Source organism: Lissotriton helveticus, chromosome 11 (genome assembly GCF_964261635.1).
Source record: "Lissotriton helveticus chromosome 11, aLisHel1.1, whole genome shotgun sequence".
In the NCBI taxonomy this organism is placed as follows: domain Eukaryota; kingdom Metazoa; phylum Chordata; class Amphibia; order Caudata; family Salamandridae; genus Lissotriton; species Lissotriton helveticus.
In genome coordinates, this window is record NC_136072.1 from 851,638,780 (window position 1) to 851,663,145 (window position 24,366).

The 24,366-nt window shown below is 43.5% G+C and overlaps 1 protein-coding gene across 1 annotated transcript in view; it reads right to left on the reverse strand.

Moving 5' to 3' along the window:
- The window catches only part of CCDC60 (coiled-coil domain containing 60), a 532,753-nt gene that overhangs the window by 50,952 nt on the left and 457,435 nt on the right, over positions 1-24,366 (reverse strand). Inside the window, exon 9 of the mRNA XM_078665905.1 lies at positions 11,011-11,098. Coding sequence (XP_078522031.1) covers positions 11,011-11,098 — 88 coding nt within the window. The remainder of the gene's footprint in view (positions 1-11,010; positions 11,099-24,366) is intronic.

The window sequence follows — 24,366 nt, forward strand, 5'->3', positions numbered from 1 at the left end:
TTGTCTTCAAATTGAAGGTGCTCCATTTGTTTGGCTTTGTGCGTGATTTCTTCATGATTCTTTCTTTCCTACAATTAGACCACTGTGACTCGGGGACTAACTGAGGGTTCAGCGGGCTTTCTCCCTATAAGTTTGAAACCCCTGGGGGAACCTGGGAAGCTATGCATTTCTGAAATCTAAATGAAGTCCAAATACAGCAAAAGGGTCATTTGTGTAGAGTGCCCATTGTTTTCCCAAAGAAACTAATCGATAAAATGGTAGGAAAAAGTAGTAGATGGAGACAAGGTTTTCATCTGTAATTTTGTTTCCCCAAAGGCCGACTTACAAAAGTAAAATACCATGACATCTTCCAGTTGCAATTAAGTCTAGTGTTGGCTGGTTCCCCAAAAAAAGGAGATTCCCAGAACCAACAACTGAGCTGCAGCATACAATGATTTTTTATGGTGTATTGGCCTTGCAGCAATGTGTATGGTAAAATCTAATGAATGGAAAATGGGTATGTAGGAAAGCTGTGTATTTTTTTAATGTGCAGAAGATAATGAAATGTGCACAATACACTGAGATTAGGAACAGTGATTATTTGTACACCTCTGCATGTGTGGTTACCCACTCTATCATAAGCCCTGGACAGTGAAACCGCTCCCTTTGTGGAGTTTGCAAATTTTATCCCATTCCGATGAGCTCGCAGAGGTCCGAAAAACTCCGCTCTGCGGTGCAGAGTTTTTCCTCGCTCGCCAACGGTAAGTTGGCGAGTGCGAGCAAGGAAAATCCAATGCTAGAACACTTCCCAGCAAGATTTCTGAACGTGGGCGGTCGAGAATGGTCTCTACTGCTCGCATTGAGAAACCTTCCGTTCGCGTTGAGGAAGCTGGCGCTTGAGTAGAACTTCTACTCGAGTGGCAGAAAGAAGCAGCCCCTTTTGCGCTGCGCGTGATGCCGTTTGCGCAGATTTTACAGAACGGAACAAACACTGGGCGCTAAAAATCAGTGCAAAATGCGTTAGGTAATGCAATCCGCTGCTCGCAAACTCCACGTAGCATTGTTGAGTTTTTTTGTCACTTCACAGAGATTCGTGTAGCAGAACTCCGCGAACTCCACCTAGGCCTAATTATCATGATCCCAAGTCCATTTTGCACACTTGCTTACATTTGTAAGCCAAAGATGGAATGCAACCTAGTTGGTAATAACAAATGTTCTACTATTCTTACACTTCTCCTAATACTAATGGTACCCCACATATGTGCATTGAAAAAACCGTCAACAGCCGATCGCCGCCTTCATTGAAGAAAACAACATCCTCGACACCTCCCAATCCGGCTTCAGGAAAAACCACAGCACCAAAACCGCCCTCCTTGCTGCAACAGACTACATCCACTCCCTCCTCGACAGAGGGGAGACTGTGGCCCTCATCCTCCTGGACCTCTCCGCAGCCTTCGACATAGTCTCTCACCGCACCCTAGCCATCAGACTCCACAACGCAGGGATCTGGAACAGGGCCCTCGACTGAATCTGCTCATTCCTCTCTGGTAGAACGCAGCAGGTCAGACTTCCACCCTTCCTCTCGGATCCCGCACCGACCACCTGCGGAGTTGCCCAAGGAACCTCCATCAGTCCCATACTATTCAGCGCCTACATGGCCCCACTTGCACCCATCGTCAGATCCTACAGACTCAACATTGTATCGTACGCAGATGACACCCAACTCATCCTCTCCCTATCCAATGAACCCAACGTCTGCAAACAGAACTTGCAAAAAAGGAATGGAAGCAGTCGCCAGGTGGATGAGAACGGCTGCCTACATCTCAACACTGACAACACTGAAGTACTCATCATGCGCCCACACCCCAACCCCTGGACCACATGGTGGGCCCCCGCACGCAGGAACCCGCCCTACCCCATGGACCATGCATGCAATCTCGGTATCATTCTGGAATCGGAACTCAAAATGGACCACCAAATCAACGCTGTCTCATCCTCCTGTTTCCACACTCTCTGACTCCTATGAAAGACCTTCAATTGGCTACCCCTTGAACACAGAAAAACCGTCACCCACACTCTCATAAGCAGCAAACTTGACTACGGCAACGCTCGCTATGCCAGAATCAACAAGAACCTCATCCGTAAACTCCAGAACGCCTCCGCCAGACTAGTCCAAAATCTACCACGTCACTGCCACATCATCCAACATCTGTGGACACTGCATTGGGCCCCCATCGAGAAGAGATTCACCTTCAAGATTCACACTCACGCCCACAAAGCCCTCCACAACACCGGACCGGCCTACCTGAACCACAGCCTCTTGTTCCACGCACCCCAAAGATCCCTCCTATCAGCCCAGATCTTCCTCTCTACGGTTCCGTGCATCAAGAAGACCAGAACAGGAGGCAGTCATGCCTGCGCTCCTTCACCTTTCTTGTGGCCAAGGCATGGAACCCCCTTCCACTCCACCTCAGACAGACGCCAATGCTCTCCAAGTTCACGAAGAACCTCAGGACCTGGCTTTTCGACGAATTTCCATGAACCTCCAGGTTCTGCGCATCACCCCTCCACCAACGCCTTGAGAACCTACTGGGTGAGTAGTTGCGCTCAACAAACCTATGATTGATTGATTGGATGAATTATATTAAGGGGGCGGGGTTTTACCCAATCAATCCGCATGGGACCTGGGTGCTATACGGTGTAGTAAAGAAGGGTCCCAGTGGAAATCAGTACATTTTGATTAAATTTATTACAGAGCAGTAAAAATAGAAATAGATACCAAACAATGTCACTTAATCACAGTGAATGAACCATATTATTTGGTAAATGAAAGTGCTCCAGAAAGGAAAGGGGGTGGGATAGCGTGATGCTGTGAGGGAAGAGGAAAGTGAGGAAATAAAGTTGGTGACAACTTTTGTATTGCGAAATTAATTCAAATTACAATACAGATTACATGGCTTCAGATCTCTGAGCCGAAGAACAAGGGATCGTAACATATCCCAAAAAAAGTCAGTTTCTGTTGACACAGGAATATTCAAATTAATGCGGGAATGTCAACTGAACAAAGGATGAAGGTAGCCGTCGACGTTTCGACCCCACGCTACATGTGTAGGCGTAACTAGTGCCTTACATCGGGGTCTTCATCAGGACAGGGTAAACAACAGGGGAGCACTACAGTATCTGCTTGAGTCGAGCAAGTCGCATAGCTTTGTTCGCATCGATTCCACACGTGATATCTTAAAAGCCCGTGATAGTAGGGAAAGTCCTATGTAGTTAACGGACAATGGCGGCGCGTCCCAGCGGATCGCATCAAGTCAGCCGCATCTTTTTAATAAATTTGCACGGAGCTCTGCATCGTAGCCTTCCCGCGGTTGCAGTCTGTCCTGATGAAGACCCCGATGTAAGGCACTAGTTACGCCTACACATGTAGCGTGGGGTCGAAACGTCGACGGCTACCTTCATCCTTTGTTCAGTTGACATTCCCGCATTAATTTGAATATTCCTGTGTCAACAGAAACTGACTTTTTTTGGGATATGTTACGATCCCTTGTTCTTCGGCTCAGAGATCTGAAGCCATGTAATCTGTATTGTAATTTGAATTAATTTCGCAATACAAAAGTTGTCACCAACTTTATTTCCTCACTTTCCTCTTCCCTCACAGCATCACGCTATCCCACCCCCTTTCCTTTCTGGAGCACTTTCATTTACCAAATAATATGGTTCATTCACTGTGATTAAGTGACATTGTTTGGTATCTATTTCTATTTTTACTGCTCTGTAATAAATTTAATCAAAATGTACTGATTTCCACTGGGACCCTTCTTTACTACACCGTGATTGATTGGATGGGCATAGTGACCACGACAGCAAAGGACCCAAAACGCCACAAGGAGACATCTAAATTTTGCCATGCAAAACAATCCCTTTGTGCGATTTGGGCGTATGTAGAAATTGGGCCTCGGTTTGGCTGCTACCCAGAGTAGCGTATCAAACCCTGACCTTTCTCAAAACTAGACAAACAGGGGAGTCAGGGGGGTCTGATCTACGTGGATACCACTACCTTCTTTTCCCCCCAAAACTCTGAAAATACTCAAACTTTGACTCGAATAACAAATTCTCCTCACATTTCTAAGGGAAAGATTTGGAATAAGCATTCACACATTTCCTACCAACAAGAGTTCCATATGTCTCCCAGTAAAAACAGTGGCCCACTTATATGACTGGGCCTAGCAACCGCAACAGGAAAGACCGCAAAATGCAGCGTGAAAACATAACGTGTTCCACATCAAAATTAACCCTTTTTGGTGATATGGGTAGCTGGGAATTTAGGCCGGGCCTCTGCCGCCACCCAGAGAAACCTACCAAACTCAGATATTCCTGAAAACTAGACATTCATAGAAGTACAGAGTGGTGTGACTGGCATGGATCTCACTACCTTTTCTTAATCATAATGCCTTGCAAACCGCAAACTTTGGCTAAAATCAAAGCAATTTACTCAGATTTCTGTGGGGGAACGTTCAGTATTCTGTGGTAATACACAAAATTCCACATTCGTTTCCCATAGGCTATAAACTGAAAATCATTAAACAGAGTAATCGTAATCCTTGAAACGGTAAAACTGCTAGACTAAGTTCTAAGTAAAAACTAATTATTTCAAGTATGTTCTCTATGAATTGAGGAGAAGGTGCAGTTTATTCAATTCGACATTCAAGGGGGCTCAATATTTTCAGCTTCTTGTCACTTTTAAATGCCAATATATGTGTTATAGCAATGTGCACGTAGGCACCCATGCCTGCACTCGTTCTATGTGCCAATGCAAGATTTCCTTTCTAATGTCATGGTGCGGTTCAGTAAAGATGCTCTACAGTAATGAAGACAAGCTGATTAACCTCTGCTTTCCTTGCCAGTTACATACCTCCCAGCCCATCAGTAGGTAAAACCTGTACTTATCTTACAGAACGTATTTATAGAACAGTGGTCATATCAATTAAAACATCACAGTTCAGATGAAAAGGCAGTCTGGCTAGCAAAACGCAAATCAATCATGTATATAGATACAAAGTATTTCTTTCATAACACTCAGTCTAAAGATACGTTTCTAGCCGATATAATCCTGTCTAAACACATTTAAAGATATTTCAGATCTCCATCCTGACCTAGTTGTAGCTCAACCCCCTGATCCTCCGACCACCAGGTGTAACAGCTAATAAATTGCATCAGTGTCTCCAGGTGGTGCGAGAGGGGGTTGGGTTGGTTTGAATCCTCCTAATAAGGGGATTTGGGGAGAATAACATGAAGGTATCAGTGTATCCGTTCTGATTTCCACATTTTGCCCAGTAATTCACCTATTTCGGCTTCTAGAATAATCCAGGTGAAATACTCCAATTTATGATTGTGATGCACAGTAATTCCTGCTACGAGCCTAGTGGGAATAGTGAGCAGCTATGATTGAGGGCTTTTACGGGCTGAAATAACATGTCTCACTAAAGCAGAAGAATGCATAAAACCTCAATATCCAGTAGATGGTGCCTTTAGATTACACGGAGCAGTTGTGTTTATATGTTTATAATTTAGAGAATGCTTTTTGAATTACATGCTACAGAGAGCAGTGCCGTTCAAAACAAAACATCTGCAGCAAAGCCTCTTCCTTGTATCCGTCTATAGCTGCGTAACCAGAATAAGCAACACAAGGAGGCGTCTTTAAAAAGCACTGACAAAGCCAAGAACTTTATTTGCTGAGTAATTTGCTTTGTCAATGCTTGTTTTCTGCGATATAGCTTATTTTTACCTTTCTATTCCAAGAAAGCAACACGTTGGGTATCATGGAAGCGAAAGGTAATGCTAAAGTATAACAGAGAGCGTTCTAAGGCCGCCACCCATGCATGTGAATGCGTGCAGAAGTCCAGGAAGCCATCTTGTGAAGACCTTTGTTCTACTTGGTGAAAAAAACATTCTATTCATGCAAATGTATGCATGCACACGCACGGGCGGCCATCTAGGAATGCTTTTGGTATAAATTACAGCAACAATCTGCCTGCGCATCCGCAGGCATGCAGAGGAATGGATGGCCACCTTGGGATTATTTTTAAATAGTGCAACATACACCAAAGATGGCTGCCTGTGTGTGTACACCCATGCACACACATATGTGTACTTCTTAGAATAGCTATAGAGCGTATTTAAAGATGGATTCCAGGCACGTCAAGCGCCATTTAGATTCTTAAAGCAGAGTCCATGGAGCCCCCTCGACCTCTCAAAAGAAAATAGGTTAAATACAAGTTCATAAAAGGGAAAAATATACATTTCTTTAAATGGCCATATTGGCCCAACAATCCCAGGCACTGGAGGGGACTACGTTTGGGGACGCTGTGCGTACTGTGCGAAAGCAAAACGATGTTACTGTCAGTGAAGGGACTCAATGCTGGAGTGGAGTGGGCTAATCTATTGACCTATGCTGTACCCGGTGGTGTGTGAATAATAGTGCGACAGTGTGATGGCTGAAGAATGTCAACAAAAACCACCTATATATATCTATGTATACATATTTATTTTTACAGAGGTTGAAAAAAAGGGCTTTGGTAACTTCGGATCTCAAAATCCAAATACAGGTAAACTTCCACTTACATTGCCTCATATTATGAATGAACACGCATGTTTCCTTTGAGTCAGCAATATACAGAAAATACATAGTAAACAAGTTATACACCCTTCGTGCACTCGGAACATGCGGAACTGTCAGTGTGATGGTGTCAGTGTGAAGGCAGTGCTGCTAAAATGTGTGTTTGTTAGTGAAATGATGAGTGTGATGCAAGCTTTAAGTGATGAGTGATTCACGATCAGTGTGATCTCAATGTGATGACGTCAGCGCTGATGTCAGTGAATGCGACGTGTGAGTGTGATAGATTAATAGTTGTGTGTGATGCAGTCAGCTAGATTTATTTAGTATGAAGGAGTGTTCAGTAATGTATTGTATTGTAATCGCATTCATATAGCACTTACGGCCATTGGTGTAGGGCCTGCGTGATAACAGAATGGGGTCTGGAAGTGGGGGCTACAGGCATGAGACGTGCACTACCAGCCCACGTCCATTATTTATGTATTTATTTATTTATTTATGCGATTTTATATAGCGCAGACTTTACCCGAAGGTGTCAGAGCGCTTCTCTATAGGAGCAGTAATGATACATGAGGAGAAAATTACAAGTGAACAAATTACAAATGCAAACGTTAAGTTACATGAATCAAAAGTGACAATAGTGAGCAACCAAAATACATGAGGTAGCAATCGGTACATTACAGGAGGAAAAAGTGATATGTGTGCAGGTTACAAAAGCGTACAAAGTACAAGTAGAGGTATAATGCTGCAGTAAATGGCAGACACTCCAGTACAAGAACAAAGGTTACGTAGGCAATGGTGGCACTTGTGCAAGTATCTAAAGCAAACAAAATGTAAGAGGAAAAGTGACGTGTGCAAGTTACAAAAGGGTACCATACAGAGGTATAAGGATAATACTGCAATAAATGGTAAACACTCAAACTGCCAGAACACACTGGGAACGCACTTCCATAGTCATGGACAATAGAATTTTCAATAATGGGAGGTCTTCCTTCAGATGATAGAGAGGGCGTGAATTAGATTTGGAGGTGTCTTTGGAGGAGGAGAACTTTGAGGTCCATTTTGAAGGCCTGGGAGGAGGAAGTGGTCGGGAGCTGAGGCGGAAGTGAGTTCCAGATTCTCACTGCGTTGCCTGAAAAGGATTGGGCCATCGATCTTTCCTTCTTGAAAGTGGGGGGTTCAAGCAGTAGATTTTCCGCATTACGAGATGGTCTAGAGCCTCCAGACAGTTTCAGTTTATTCGACAGGTAGCGAGGAGAGGAGGAGTGCAAGGCTTTGTGGGTGATACAGGCAGTCTTGAAGATAGCTCTAGCCTCGATTGGAAGCCAGTGAAAGGTGGATAACAACGGTGTGATGTGGTCGCTTCTTTTGGCCCCACAAATGAAACGGGCTGCTGAGTGAAGGACAGATTTAAGGGGGGACAGGTGGGATTTGGGGAGGCCAGTAAGAAGAGAATTGCAGTAGTCCAGTCTGGAGAAGACCATCGATTGCACCAGTGTTTTAAGGTCTTGCTCAGGGAAAAAGCGACAAATTCCCCAAAGAAGGCGCAGTTGGTATCGTGCAGACTTTGCAATGGAGTTGATGTGGGGGATTATATTGAGTTTGTTGTCGAGTATGACACCAAAGGATTTTGCGCTGTCGACAATGATGAGTTTATTGTTAAGTAGATTCATCTGATCCATCCATGATTGAACCGGGGGAGGAGAAAGAGAGGAGGAGGAATTCAGTTTTGGAGGGATTCAGAATCAGTTGATGAGTTGACATCCAGTTTTGAATGGAGTCGAGAGTCGAGTTTAGGATGGCGAGATCGTGAGTGGAGGCAACCTTGAGGTAGATTTGAGTGTCATCTGCGTAGAGATGATAGTGGAACCCAAAGCCAAGGGCTTTACACTGGAATCTGCAGCCCGACGGGAGACTAGAGGCCCTGAATCACATCCTAGGGGGAGGGTGGAAGGGGGGTTGGGGGGCTATCATTTTGCTTTATGCCCCTGCCCCAAGCTGCAGAATGGGCACTTGATTACGTAGAAGTGAAGGATGCAAAAACAGCCCAATTGCATCTCTGTGTGACACATGATGATTAGTAAAACCAGAAAACAAGAGGGCAGGGACTTCTTTGCCTGGCAGTACTGCCCCTTTCCCCTGTACAGTCAAATACAGACTGGCAAAATGCTAGCACTCCGAATGTCTCACACAACCAAAAATGAAGGCACGGCATTCCAACAGAGCAATGAATGAACGCGGGCGAGCCACCACGTTTTGATGTACTATATTGTATTACTGCTTTTACTACTAAAGTCTGGCAAACAGCTAAAGCTGACTCTAGGCCAGAACTAGAAGGGCAATCTTTAAAAACATTACTCGGCGTCAACATTTGGGTGCGTTCTTTTGCCGAGACTGACTAAAATATTACAAAGTAGGACTAGAAAAATTTTACTAATTCACACTCAAGCTCTAAATGACCGATACAGCTTCTAGTAAGGAGTCTGGCTTTGTCACCACACAAGTTACTTACCTTCAGCATGCAAAGGACCTAACAGTATCCGATCTTCATCAGCTGTACCCTACAGAGTCCCTAAGTGTAAATTCCTAATAAAGGATGAAGGAATTATAAGGGTCGGTAATTTATCTGTATTTTATTAAGGTCATGGAGGCTAATATTAATTAGTAAATCCGTTTCACAAGCTACAGAAGTTTTGAAAAGGATGCATTGTAAGCACCATTATCAACAGGGATAAAAAAAAACACAAATTAGAGAGACAGCTGCAAACTGAGGCGGGACCACCTCCTCTTCCACCACCAGTAAGAAAGAAAATCTAGACGAGCAGTGAATTTTACATGTGAATGTTAAGGAGCAGCCAGGGTTGTTAGGCTATTAGCATATCAATTTTAAAGCCATACATTTCTTCCTCGAAACAGGTGGGAATATGAAGGAGCTAGAACATAGAGCACAATGATCCTGATAGGAATACATTGTTGTCAAAATCAGCATGACCGACTGCAGATTATCCCAGCATTAAGATTACTGAGTTGCACAGAATACAAATTGGGGGCTTAAAGTAATGTTTGGCAAACGCCAAATTTAGAGGGCCTGATTTTGAGTAGAGTGTTGGTGTTATTTCCCCTACCAGATAAATAACGATACCACAGAGTATGTTAATTATTGGGTGTAATAAAGAACACATATTACGAGATCGTGGGCAGTAACATATACATTTTGGTGTTTAACACACCAAAATTAGCATGATACAGTAAACACTGTATGCTTTTCCCCATTAAATTGCGCCAGGTTTGACCTGCAAAAATGTAACGAAGGTTGAGTTATTTCACGCATTCGATAAGTATCAGAAGAATTAAGGGGTATATTATCAACAACTAGCGATAATTTTTGTCTCTAACTTGTTTAGAGACAAAAATTATCGCCGCACATCGGCGATTTTTATCGCAGATAAACCTTGCTATTAGCAAGGTTTATCGCAAATGCGATAAAAAACGCCCGCAATGCATGAATATCGCTGAAAAGTCAGCGATATTCATGCATTATCGAGCAAATGCTCTTAGCCATGTTATCCACCTCCCATTGGATAACATGGCTAAGAACTGCTCAGGGCAGGTGTTAGCTTTTGGAGATATTCGCCCTTAGCGCAAATATCTCCAAAAGTTGGTAATAGGAGATAGCGATGTTAGCGACTGTTTCCAGTCGCTAACATCTTGGCACGCCCACTTTGCATATCATTAGTGATAAATATCACTGACATGCAAAGTGGGGCCCATGATGGTCGCTATCTCCTATTAGCTGTCGCTAACTGGTGTTAGCGACAGCTTGGTAATAGGGAGATAATTTTATCTCCGCTTTCTTGGCTTATAAAGCCAAAAAAGCGGAGATAAAACCCCTTGATAATATACCCCTAAATACCTTCAAACGTATATTTCCGACCCATGGGTAAACAGGGGTTTATGAATGGGTCGGAATTAACCGACTGACTCGTAATCAGGCTCTCTGAATGAAATGTGATATTCAAACATGTTCTTTGATGTTCACCTAAGCACAACAATAGCAAATCTAAAGGATGGTGCTACATTTCTGGCAAGAAACCGGAAAGACCGAAAAACAAGTAGATTCTCCAATTTTTACTCTTAAACTGTTGAGATACTTTGAAGACCATTTATTTCAATCTTAAACCCCCAGGATCTCAAGAATGCTGAAATATTAGCAGTAAGGATAGATGACTTAGGCGATAAATAGATTCCTATGTACATAAACAAACATGACCTCTCTGTGAAAACTTTACATGAGTATAGTCAAACGTGGCATTGTTCAAAGAATGAGAAAGTGTGTAAAATTCATATCAGAGGTTCAAAATTCTTTAGCAATGTAAACACCACTGTTTGATGAGATCCTCAAATAAATATCATACCTTACTAGCTTTAGTTTCTTCTGGTTCTCCTCTTCATTCAGTTGTTTCAACACACTCAGTCGGATCTCCTCCACCAGCGACTGCAAATCTAAGGATAACAACTGAATACTTGAGAATTAAAGTACTTACACCAATTTGTAATTTTATCGATGGAGTTTACATAATAAATGTTTTTACGAGTTTTTATATTGAACTGTTTCAATTGTATTTAATATGTTGCCTTTACCCTCACATATGGCTACAGACGACACACTCTCCAACCATTATATTTTATCAGCCTGAGCTTTGCCAAAGTCAGGTAACTGAATATCAATTTGGAACAGTGTTAAACATTGACTACTAAGCAGCGGGTGTAGAATGTAGGCACTACATTGGCAAAATAAGATAATCTTTTGTAGAATTCCAGTATTTCCAGCCCCCTCAGCAATAGCTATTGATTGAAAACGAAGGCGATCGTGACAAATGTAGCTGGATTGTTTCTTGCACTAGGAGTTTACTCATGGCAGGTTTCTCAAATTAAAGGTACAAGGCTTCTGTGCCATCCAATTTGTAGAGTTCCCTTTTAAAGTTGGAGACATGAGCTCAGGAAAAAGCAACACAGATTGGATTAAGCAACAATATGAAATCACTATATATAGAGCACAGAGACAGGTCCTCAAAACCTTACTTTCACTGTGCAACACAATTGCATTTATACACAGCATAAAATACTAGTAGCGCACAGTTCATCCTGGCTCACATGATGGAAAACAGTGAGGGTGCCTTCAATATAAACAACTTCAAAGGGCAAGAACTGAGAGGGTGAAGAGGAAAGGCTTTGTTAAAATATAGATTTAATAACCCTGTAAGGGGGGGGTCTATAAAAGACATGGCAGCTTCATGAATCTTCCATTAGCAGTAAAGGAAACAATGCTGATTCACCTCTTTAATATAGATAAGGATGGACCCTAACTTACCCATCTAGTGAACTACAGAGAGTAGTACAAAACATATTATGCTAAAGGACATATACATTTGGATATAAACAAAAGCGAACACAACTTTTTTAAATCTGGGACCGCATTACTGGTATAATTCCCAGATTAGGTGGCTTGGCTGTACAATTTCTGTGCATGTAGTGAGGATTCTCAAGCACTCTGCATTCAGTGCAAAATTGTTTGCAAAATCATCAGATGTTACAAAGCGGGTCTTTACTCAGCATGCCTTTACTCCACGGGCATTACAACGCATTGACCTTTACAACATGTTGTAATGCCACACTGGTAATTTATATATATATATATATATATATATATATATATATGGACACGTGAATGCGTGCTCTACCATGGTATGACCCAAGTCAACAAAAACGTGAACTTGGGCCATTGGACTTGAACTAAATTTAGCAACTACATTGCACCTTAGCACTTGTCACTTTACTCAGCCCGAAGTAGTAAAAAGACTGTGCTGTTGTGATGCATTTGCACTTTAGTACATACCACCTATCTCATGTTTTAATCGATTAGACTGCAGGGAGCACTGCTAGGATACAGGAATAACCTAGTTGAACATTAGAAACATTAGATGCATTTGCACTTTAGCACATGCCACTTTCTAACGCTCCAAAATGTAGAACATCATGGCTCATTTGCACTTTAGCACATGCCACTTTTTCACGTACCAATAAATATTCATAGAAACCATCTTATGTTGGAACACAAACAATGTAGATGATATACGAATGAGATTGCCATTTAATACACGCTCTTGAGGACTTTTAAATAGGTAGGGTGCATAAAACAGGGGCAAATCCAACTGCTTAAGGGATTAGTGATTGTGTGCATACTGGATCCTGATACAGTGGACACCGTCGGGAAAAGTACAATATATGTATGAAAAAGAATATATGTCAAATTATATGGGAATCTGTAACATGCATGGGGGCCATTATAAAATAAAACCCAGTGAATAACATACACCTGGGAGATGAAATTGAAAATTGGTTGATGCACTGCATATCTAAATATGTAAGGAGCAAATGTAATATAATGGATAACATGGCATTGAACAATTCATGTAAAATAATGGACATAATATGCTATCTAATTGAGAATGCGGAAAAATACCCATGGAAATCAGGTACTCTGCAAGACATCGCAAATTCGAGAGACAATGTTTATGACCATATGATGCATACAAACTTAAAAGAAGTAATGTAAAATGAGGCCTGTTATGCTGTAATCACAATACAAATGAGGTTCATAGCACTGTATCCGCAATGCAAATGCATGAGCTGTATTGCTAGTCTATGAAAGAAGGCGATGGTGCAGGGGTCATTCTTTGAATAACTAACCGTTCTAGTTTTCAACAGGGCAATAAAATGGAGATATTATGATAAAAGAAAGCATTGTGTGCCATGATGGCTTTATAGGCCCAGTAGAAGGCAACACGGCGAAAAGCGCCGGCCGTTGAAACTTTATTTTTGTATTTTCTTGCACTCGCATATCAAGTGCACTTGCAAATTCCAGAAAATAACTTTACTATCTTCCATGGTGCATTCTGGGACATTGAGGTATTCGGACTATGAAAATCAAACAGTCCGCCTTTAAATTAAGTCACCTGACCCCACAGACTACCCACTAATGATTAAGGCTGTTATATGCCGAAAAGCGTCTAGATAAGAAGTGCTGCCGCACAGTATTGAATAAAGCGTGTCTCATCTTTGAAGTCCGGCCTCGGGGTGGGTGTGTGTGTGTGTGTGTATATATATATATGTGTATATATATATATATATATATATATATATCAAAACAAAACCCTTTCAGGCATAGAGTGACACATAAAGTATGCAAGAAAGAAGGAGAGAACTCTGGGTAGTTCTCAAGTTTAGGTGGAAAGCAGGCCCTGTTAGAGCACTCTCAACACCAGCGACACTCTAGATCTGCTCACCTCAAATGTCTGTTTTTCTATCAAAGTTTTTCAGCATAGGATTAGCACAGTGCTATCCACGCCGAGATAGAAAATGACAAAGTCGTTCGCAATTTATACAGCAAAGTCTTTAAGCATATGACTAGTACAGTGCTGTCCTTGCCAAGCTGTAAAATTACAAAAGCCATTTATCACTTCAGGCACAATATTACAGCTTTGAATTAGTGAAATACCAACTCAAGCCAACCTGAAATGAGTAAAAGCAACCCCTGACACAGTGTTTCGCTCTAATTAGAGCTCTTCAGAGAGGTATAGCTTTGTCCAGACACAAGGGAGCACCCAGTATTAAGTCAAATAGTGGTTAAATAGTGTCAAAGCGTCTAACTCAAGTCGAGCCTCTGAAGACGAGCGTAGGCTCAGAAACGCGTCAGGCTTTTAATCGAGACATGAGAAGCTGCAGACTGGGGTGCCGAGATGTCTTTACCCGTTTGAAGCAAGGGCTGCTGGATGAGTGCATCCTTAACCTGTGGGTAACTCGGAGCTTTCATTTGCACGCGGCAGCCCAGCCGCGAAGGGTGCACCCCCCCGCGCAAGATCCATGGGGGTCACGGGTCGGAAGTCGCCGAACCTGTTGTGAAGCAGCAGCCAAGGGATCTATGGATATCTGCATCCCGGGGCCCATCCAGGGCTATGAAATGGCAGAACACGCACCCATACAGGGAAGAGACACGAACTACAAGTCCCACAAGGCAGTGCGTTCCAACTCACACAAGTTCGCTCATTTGAGGGCGGTTAAATAGTGGGAGTGTCAAAGCGTCTAACTCAAGTCGAGCCTTTGAAGACGAGCTTAGGCTCAGAAACGCGTCAGTCTTTTAATCGGGACATGAGAAGCTGCAGACTGGGGTGCCGAGATGTCTTTACCCGTTTGAAGCAAGGGCTGCTGGATGAGTGCATCCTTAACCTGTGGGTAACTCGGAGCTTTCATTTGCACGCGGCAGCCCAGCCGCGAAGGCTGCACCCCCCCGCGGAAGATCCATGGGGGTCACGGGTCGGAAGTCGCCGAACCTGTTGTGAAGCAGCAGCCAAGGGATCTATGGACATCTGCATCCCGGGGCCCATCCAGGGCTATGAAATGGCAGAACACGCACCCATACAGGGAAGAGACACGAACTACAAGTCCCACAAGGCAGTGCGTTCCAACTCACACGAGTTCGCTCATCTGAGGGCGGTTAAATAGTGGGAGTGTCAAAGCGTCTAACTCAAGTCGAGCCTCTGAAGACGAGCGTAGGCTCAGAAACGCGTCAGGCTTTTAATCGAGACATGAGAAGCTGCAGACTGGGGTGCAGAGATGTCTTTACCCGTTTGAAGCAAGGGCTGCTGGATGAGTGCATCCTTAACCTGTGGGTAACTCGGAGCTTTCATTTGCACGCGGCAGCCCAGCCGCGAAGGGTGCACCCCCCGCGGAAGATCCATGGGGGTCACGGGTCGGAAGTCGCCGAACCTGTTGTGAAGCAGCAGCCAAGGGATCTATGGACATCTGCATCCCGGGGCCCATCCAGGGCTATGAAATGGCAGAACACGCACCCATACAGGGAAGAGACACGAACTACAAGTCCCACAAGGCAGTGCGTTCCAACTCACACGAGTTCGCTCATCTGAGGGCGGTTAAATAGTGGGAGTGTCAAAGCGTCTAACTCAAGTCGAGCCTCTGAAGACGAGCGTAGTCTCAGAAACGCGTCAGGCTTTTAATCGAGACATGAGAAGCTGCAGACTGGGGTGCCGAGATGTCTTTACCCGTTTGAAGCAAGGGCTGCTGGATGAGTGCATCCTTAACCTGTGGGTAACTCGGAGCTTTCATTTGCACGCGGCAGCCCAGCCGCGAAGGGTGCACCCCCCCGCGGAAGATCCATGGGGGTCACGGGTCGGAAGTCGCCGAACCTGTTGTGAAGCAGCAGCCAAGGGATCTATGGACATCTGCATCCCGGGGCCCATCCAGGGCTATGAAATGGCAGAACACGCACCCATACAGGGAAGAGACACGAACTACAAGTCCCACAAGGCAGTGCGTTCCAACTCACACGAGTTCGCTCATCTGAGGGCGGTTAAATAGTGGGAGTGTCAAAGCGTCTAACTCAAGTCGAGCCTCTGAAGACGAGCGTAGGCTCAGAAACGCGTCAGGCTTTTAATCGAGACATGAGAAGCTGCAGACTGGGGTGCCGAGATGTCTTTACCCGTTTGAAGCAAGGGCTGCTGGATGAGTGCATCCTTAACCTGTGGGTAACTCGGAGCTTTCATTTGCACGCGGCAACCCAGCCGCGAAGGGTGCACCCCCCCGCGGAAGATCCATGGGGGTCACGGGTCGGAAGTCGCCGAACCTGTTGTGAAGCAGCAGCCAAGGGATCTATGGACATCTGCATCCCGGGGCCCATCCAGGGCTATGAAATGGCAGAACACGCACCCATACTGGGAAGAGACACGAACTACAAGTCCCACAAGGCAGTGCGTTCCAACTCACACGAGTTCGCTCATCTGAGGGCGGTTAAATAGTGGGAGTGTCAAAGCGTCTAACTCAAGTCGAGCCTCTGAAGACGAGTGTAGGCTCAGAAACGCGTCAGGCTTTTAATCGAGACATGAGAAGCTGCAGACTGGGGTGCCGAGATGTCTTTACCCGTTTGAAGCAAGGGCTGCTGGATGAGTGCATCCTTAACCTGTGGGTAACTCGGAGCTTTCATTTGCACGCGGCAGCCCAGTCGCGAAGGGTGCAGCCCCCCGCGGAAGATCCATGGGGGTCACGGGTCGGAAGTCGCCGAACCTGTTGTGAAGCAGCAGCCAAGGGATCTATGGACATCTGCATCCCGGGGCCCATCCAGGGCTATGAAATGGCAGAACACGCACCCATACAGGGAAGAGACACAAACTACAAGTCCCACAAGGCAGTGCGTTCCAACTCACACGAGTTCGCTCATCTGAGGGCGGTTAAATAGTGGGAGTGTCAAAGCGTCTAACTCAAGTCGAGCCTCTGAAAACGAGCGTAGGCTCAGAAACGCGTCAGGCTTTTAATCGAGACATGAGAAGCTGCAGACTGGGGTGCCGAGATGTCTTTACCCGTTTGAAGCAAGGGCTGCTGGATGAGTGCATCCTTAACCTGTGGGTAACTCGGAGCTTTCATATATATGTATATATATGTATATATATATATATATATATATTCACTGAAAAAACCATAGGTTATAGACCATATATAGTTAGGAATTAGCATTTACAAAACCTTGAAAATTCACTGAAAAAACCATAGGTTATAGACCATATATAGTTAGGAATTAGCATTTAAAAAACCTTATTTTACTCACACAAAACCATTGAAATTCCATATATAGTTAGTTGCACTAACTATATATCGCGCACCCGCAATCCACTGCTGATCATGTCACATATTACATCATTCATGACATGGTCAGTGACATCACTGATGACATCACTGATGACATCTCAAATGACATCACTGATGACATCACTGATGACATCTCAAATGACATCACTGATGAGATCACTGATGACATCATCCAGTGACTGTGTGTTTCTGTAAAGTTTAAATATGTTTTACATATTGAAGAATGAGTAGATGTATAAGTGTCTGGACGAAGGATTTAGTAGGTGCATGACTGAATGTATGAGTGAGTGATTAAATGTGTCTCACTGAGTGCATGGGTTAGTGACTAAACTGTCTTAATTTGTGCATCATTATGTCTGTTGTTCTGTAAACTGCTGCATGTGTTGATCAGTAGCTATATGATTAACTATATGGGTTATTGATTGATTGTCCAAGTATTTGTATAGGAGACTGAGTGTGTGTGTGGCTGGCTGGGAGGTGTGTGACTCTGTGCCGATCAATGTGTACTTGTATCAATGATTGTATAAGAAAGTAAGTATGTGTTAGTGTATGTTTGAAAATGTAAGGTGCTCTATGTTTAACTGTATAGACAAGAAAATGGAAGTGTGATTGATTCTTTACAGGACTGACTAGGTGTGTGAGTAACTCCATGGATGAGTGGCAGAGTGTAAGTGTCTGTATAGGTGTATGAGTGCATATGATAGTGTTGTAAAGATGAGTGATTGTATGTATGAATGATTGTATGGGTGAATGAGTGAATGTGTGTGTAGACGTAGGAATCAGTGAGTACGTATGTAGTAACTAGTATTGGTGTGTCAATGGTTTCAAAAATTATACTCTGTATTTAACACTGGGTGAAACAGAGGTTATATTAAAACGTGAGGAGATGCATTGTATTGTCACATGAATGATATCATCAGTGATGTGGTCATTGATGTCATTTGAGATGTCATCAGTGATGTCATCAGTGATGTCACTGACCATGTCATGAATGATGTAATATGTGACATGATCAGCAGTGGATTGCGGGTGCGCGATATATAGTTAGTGCAACTAACTATATATGGAATTTCAATGGTTTTGTGTGAGTAAAATAAGGTTTTTTAAATGCTAATTCCTAACTATATATGGTCTATAACCTATGGTTTTTTCAGTGAATTTTCAAGGTTTTGTAAATGCTAATTCCTAACTATATATGGTCTATAACCTATGGTTTTTTCAGTGAATTTCAATGGTTTTTTAATAGCAAATATCATAAGCTGTCGAATGTCAAGTACGTGGTAAGTAAAAACATTTTCGTGTTTATGCACACTGATCTGCTTTGAATACTGCCCCCCACCCCTCATTTCTATTAGGAGTACTCTCTCTTTGCAGATAGTGAAGGGTAGTTAACGCAGCCCTTTGCCCCCTTTGTAATACGTCGTGCCTGCTTCTCTCTCCATTTGATTGATTGTTCTCTTTGGTTCATTCTCTATTTACAAACAAGCACAGAGTCGCAATACTCTGTTTAGTCTTTGCAGATAGCGAAAAATCGTGTAAAAAAACAAAAGGAATCGAGCAAAATCAGTAGGCCACTAATGGGATCTCTTTTTGACCTCGCTAAAATAGAAACATTAGGAACAACCTGTTGAAAATAGCAATGCGTATGTACATAAGCGGCGTTCATTTGTGTTCACAGTACCCCTTGTTGATTGTTTCAATCGAGCATTGAATTGTTCGAAGTTAATTCTCTTAAGGATCTTCTCTACCTGCAAACGAGGAAGAATAGGAATATTCTCTCTCCCTTTGCAGATAGTGAAGGGTAGGTAACGCAAGCCTTTAACACGTCGTACCTATTTCATTCCTCATTGATTGATTGATTGTCCGAACATTGACTGTTTGGGAATTAGTTCTTTTTGGAGGTATTCCCTGTTTGCAAATAAACGTAGGAAAATCTTTGCAAGTAGTGAAAGGGTACGTAATGCGGACCTTTCTCCCCCGTTGTAATCTGTCATGCCTATCTACTCCCCACTGATTGATGCACCTTTTTCACCCGGACCATTTACTAGAGATACGTCATCTGGCCCGACCAGAGAGCACCCCTAGTGAAAAGGACATATGCAATAATAACGAAGTGATCACTGTATCCTGTTAACAGAAACTTTACCATGAAACAACCTGGAAAGAAAAAAATAGGAAAACGAAAATCAGTAGGCCACTGATGAACATGAACTTTTATTAAACAACAAACAAAGAAACGATAACATAACGTAATGATAAAACCTATTAATGTCCTAGAAACAAGAAAACGTTAAAGTATGCCAGTGGTGAGAGACCAGAAAAACAGTCCGAGAAACCAAATCACCCCTCGCTGTCCCAACTCATGCACTCTGAAAGTTCAAAGTTTTGAGGAGTGCTTGTAACATTGTCTGAAGCCTATTTGCAATTGCTTCATCTTCACTATTCTTAAAGTAAGTGGGGGCTGTTGTGATGCGGTGCCACCCTGAACCGCTTGACGGAGGCCCCCGAGGGACGGTGTCATGTCGCGGACTCGGAGGGGGCGCTTGGCTCCGGCCCCCTCCCCAAGTCGTGTTGCCCTGGTGTGGCCTGAGATCGCCCCCGACATAGGTGGCCGGCTCCCGGGGTCAAGCGGAACTTTTTTCCTTTTGGTGACTCTTCCATTCTTCACCTTGTCCCACAATCCGTTTTACCTAAAGACACGCTGTAGTGGGGCACCCCTTTTCCGTTTCATTTGCCATTCAGCCCGCTTTTGCTACACTGTGCCTCTTCCGCTATTCAGCTGTTTACCGCCCGCTCTTTCGACTACAGCGTCTCGCTCACCATGTACTTGAGTTGCTCCCGCTCTTGCGGTGCAGCGATAGGCGGCTGCCACAGGACTCTCAAAATGGCGGCCATCTCTTCAGATTTGGGCGTGGTCCACTAAAATGGGCCTGCGACACCTTGGAACTCGGACGCTTCTCTGCTAGAGCTTGGGCTCCATTCTCGAAAGCGTCCCCTCATCCTTGAAGATTCTACAAAAGTCTTGGGGGCCCCCGACTCCCGCAGGCTTCTGGTGGGGAGCGCCTAGCATGATTGCTCGTGGAATGGCCACGACGGAGCTACGAAATGGTGGTGCTCTCATGCTAACGCCAGCTTCAGTCTGAAACATCCAGAAACACTGTAGACTACCAATTCGATCAGTTCCGGTAGCGCTCCAACGTGACCCGGTAGAGAAGAACTTGCCCTCCCCTCTTTGACTGATGGTTCTTGTTGCCTGTCCCTTCTGTTGTCATTTAACAGAACTATTTAGCCTGCTGAAAGGGGTTGTGTGCCGTCCGCTGGTTGGTGGAGACATTTTGACTATATTCTGGACCTGCGTTGTCGCGTAATGCGTCATATGACGTGCCGCGTTAGAAAGTTTAATAAATTATTAAACACAATAAACAATCCTTAAAAAATAAAAAAAAATAAAAAATAATCAACAAAACCAACAATCAATTAACAACAGTATTTGAAAAGTCTATCATTCATTTTTCATTGCAGTACGCTGCCCAGAAAGCTTCCCGGTTCCCGGACCGGGCGCTACCCACGCAAAAAAACAAAAAAAAAATTTTTTTTTTTTTTGCCCCGCGGGGCCGTTTTAAAGCCTCCACATTAAACCTAGGGGGTCAGGGAGGATCTACTATGCCCCCTTATGGTTATTTGCCCCTTTGTTTTGGCCTCCTCTTGTCTCTCGATCCTACCGAGAGACAAGATGGCGGCCGCTACGGACTTTTTGGAATGTTGACAGACGCCAGAGAACCAATCAGCTTCGCTTCACAAAGCTCCGTTGCGCGAAAAGTACGCGTCCTGGAGCGCTGCCCAGAGCGCGCTTACAGATATATATCTTTTTTTAAACGTTAATTTCTCAAAATCCACTGGAGCACATATATTGAGACCTACAAAAGGCACATCGGGCTACCAGTCCCTACAATTTTGCCAAGTTTCGTGCAAATCCATTCAGCCGTTCGGGCTAAAAGTGAGGCCAACCGCCCTATGGAAATTAACATGGGAAAAACGCGTTTTGGGACCCCCCTTTTTTCTCGGCCCCCCCTTGACGAACCCCCCCAAAATTTTCAGGGGCTGCTCAGAAACAAAATGTGCCATTTTCCTGAAAATCTCAGCCAATTCCGTCCACAAACGCCAAAGTTATTAGACATAGAATTTTCAAAAATCCCATAGAGAAAAAATCCTAACTATATATACCTACTGGCGACCGCCAGTAGGTAATATATATATATATATATATATGTCAAAAAGTTTCTCCAAGGGCAAGATATATATACACACACACACAACGAGAGAGAGAGAAAACCAAGACATAAAGTAATGTCATAGTTATGTGAAAATTTCAGTGACAATATAACGTTTTAAACGTACAACACAACTAAAATCCATCAGTTATAGTTATTTCAAGTAACTATAACAAGTGCCATAAAGTAATCATAGCTTGCTCCGCCGTTATGCAGTTTTCTTAACAATAAATATATCGCAAATGTTGCGGTGATATTATCAATGATGACATAATAGATGTCATGAATGATGTAATATATGGGGTAATTAGCAGTACATAGTGAGGACACGTGACAGTTTCCTATAGTGTGTCAACACTGAAAGGTATTTAGTGAGCTACATCTAGAGCACATTTTCTATAGCTTCTATGTTCCTAATGAGTGTAAGCATGTGAAACGTTCTTGACCTCCTAATGGGGATTGTTTGTGTGCAAGGAGTTGGCTCTCCGTGAAGAGTTCTACACAGCAGGAAAGCCGTGGTTAGTAGGGGCTTCACTACCTAAGAAGGTTGCGACAGCTGTGAGCAGTAGGTGATTGGTGACATAATGGGGCTTGAGTGCCTGGAAAGAGTGGCCTCTCCATGAAGAGTTGTGCACATGGTGGAGGTTGTAGGTAGTAGGGGTTTTGCCCAGCTAATGGGGCTGGATTGTCTGGAGGGAGTGAGCTCTCCGTGAAGAATTGTACACAGGGGAAGGCTGTTCGTAAAAGGATCTTGGCCAACAAATGGGGATTGGTTGTGTGTAGGCAGTAGGCTCTCCATTAAGAGCACTGAACAGAGAAAAGGCTGTAGATAGTAGGAGTTTCACCAACTAATGGGGCTTGGTTGTCTGGAGGGAGAGGGCTGTTTGTGAGGTGTTTTTCACAGGTAGAAGGCTGTGTATAGTAGGGCCTTGGTCACACAATGGGGCCTGTGTGTCTGAAAGTAGTGGACTATCTGTGAACAATTGTGCACATTACGAAAGATGTACTTAGTAGGGGCTTGGCCACCTAATGGGGCTGTTTTTCTAGAGAGGTGGGCAATGGTATCATTATTTTACATTAGCATGTATGTTTATGCAATTAATGCTTACTATGATTCTGAGGCATTTAGTACTAGTGTACAGATATCAAAGACTGTACCAATTTGGAGACTAAATTGAACAGCAGTAGGGTGCATGATGTCATCAATAATTTACGATGTCATTAGTGATGTCATTGTACATGTCATAAGTGATGCAATGCGTGCGGTAATGTGCGTGGTGGGGGCGCAAGATACAGTTAGCTCAGTAAATTATAACTGGTTCTTTTCTAAGTGAATGTTTTTTTTATGATTTGAAAAATTATATTACAATTGTAATTATTTACATTGGTAATATTGTTTTTAGATTTTGTAGTTAATTTTTAAAAGTAGTCTTTAAAATTATATATATAGATTTGATTTGCATTAATGAAAATGTTGCTGTATATATTTAATTCAGACCTGACACAAAACTCACATTTGGATTTGGAAACTTACAAAATAATGTTTTTCTGTTGGTTTATACATAATAGTAATTTGAATCAATCTAATCTTTATTTGGATAATTATTTATCCATAAAAGCAGGTTTAAAATACATGGTGTTAGACCTAGCACCTTGGCGTGGGTCTCCCTTCCATTTTTGCTGTTGCCTCATGTGTTTTTAATGATGTTAGATGCTTTAGGCTGAAGAACCGGGTTTTAGAACCCAGCGGCGCCAGGGGCACGCCCAAAGTCTTCGGGTTCATCTGTCTTAGAATACAGAGACACAGGATACTTCTGAGTGGCGTCAAAGATCACATTTATTGGCTGCAGCCAGTAACAGAAGTCCTAGAAATCATCACGGTATGAGTTCTCAGGAGACAGCTCAACTGTACAAAGCCAGTCATCCCTTTTTATGCCAAACATTATGCTTCAGGCAAACATTCCTTGTTTACAGTTTAATCAATCACATGTTTCCATAATGAAAGTATTGCATGACGACAAACCCATTTCACAGTTGTCCGGCCCATAAACAATCATTGAACAAACTCAACATTCTTCTTTAGACAAGCCGGACAAACCCATAATAAAAAGGACCACAACCCATATCGTAAATAGACCATAAAAGAAGGAGCAGAAACAGCTAGAAGTAGGATAAAGCATGTTTGTGTGCAGTAAAACTTTATGATGTCCTGTGCTCTGATCCTTAATCTTGATCAGCTAAAGGGCAGGAAATGGTTTAACAAGGTCAGCTTCAGGCAACAGGGTCAGTTCACTCAGGTCAAACAGGAGTCAGCACGAACTCGAGCTAAGGTGTACATGTCCTTAAAAGACTAGTTCAGCCACAGTCATCGGCCTATGTGAGGACAACCACAAAATGTCTGCCATACACAAAATGGAACCCACGGGTTCAGAATTCACAGAACCTCAAGGCACTGTGCCACTGCTGTCCAGTGCCACAGTGCAAGTGCTCCCTATTGTAAATGAATGTATGAATTAGTGATTCCATGATTGGCTGGTTTGGTTTACCTGTCAGACCTTAGTACTGTGCACTGGGAGTGCCCAGGGCTTGTAACCAAATGTTGTTAGTGGGCTTGCAGCACTGGTTGTGCCACCCACAGAAGCAGCTTGTAAAAGTGTTTCTACGGTCTGCCATTGCAGAGCCTGTGCGCAGTCTGGTACTGCCATGCTGACTGGACAAGTACACCCAGTTGCCAGTCCCTAAACCTTCCCTTGTCTTCATGTCAGACACACCTATGGTAGGCCC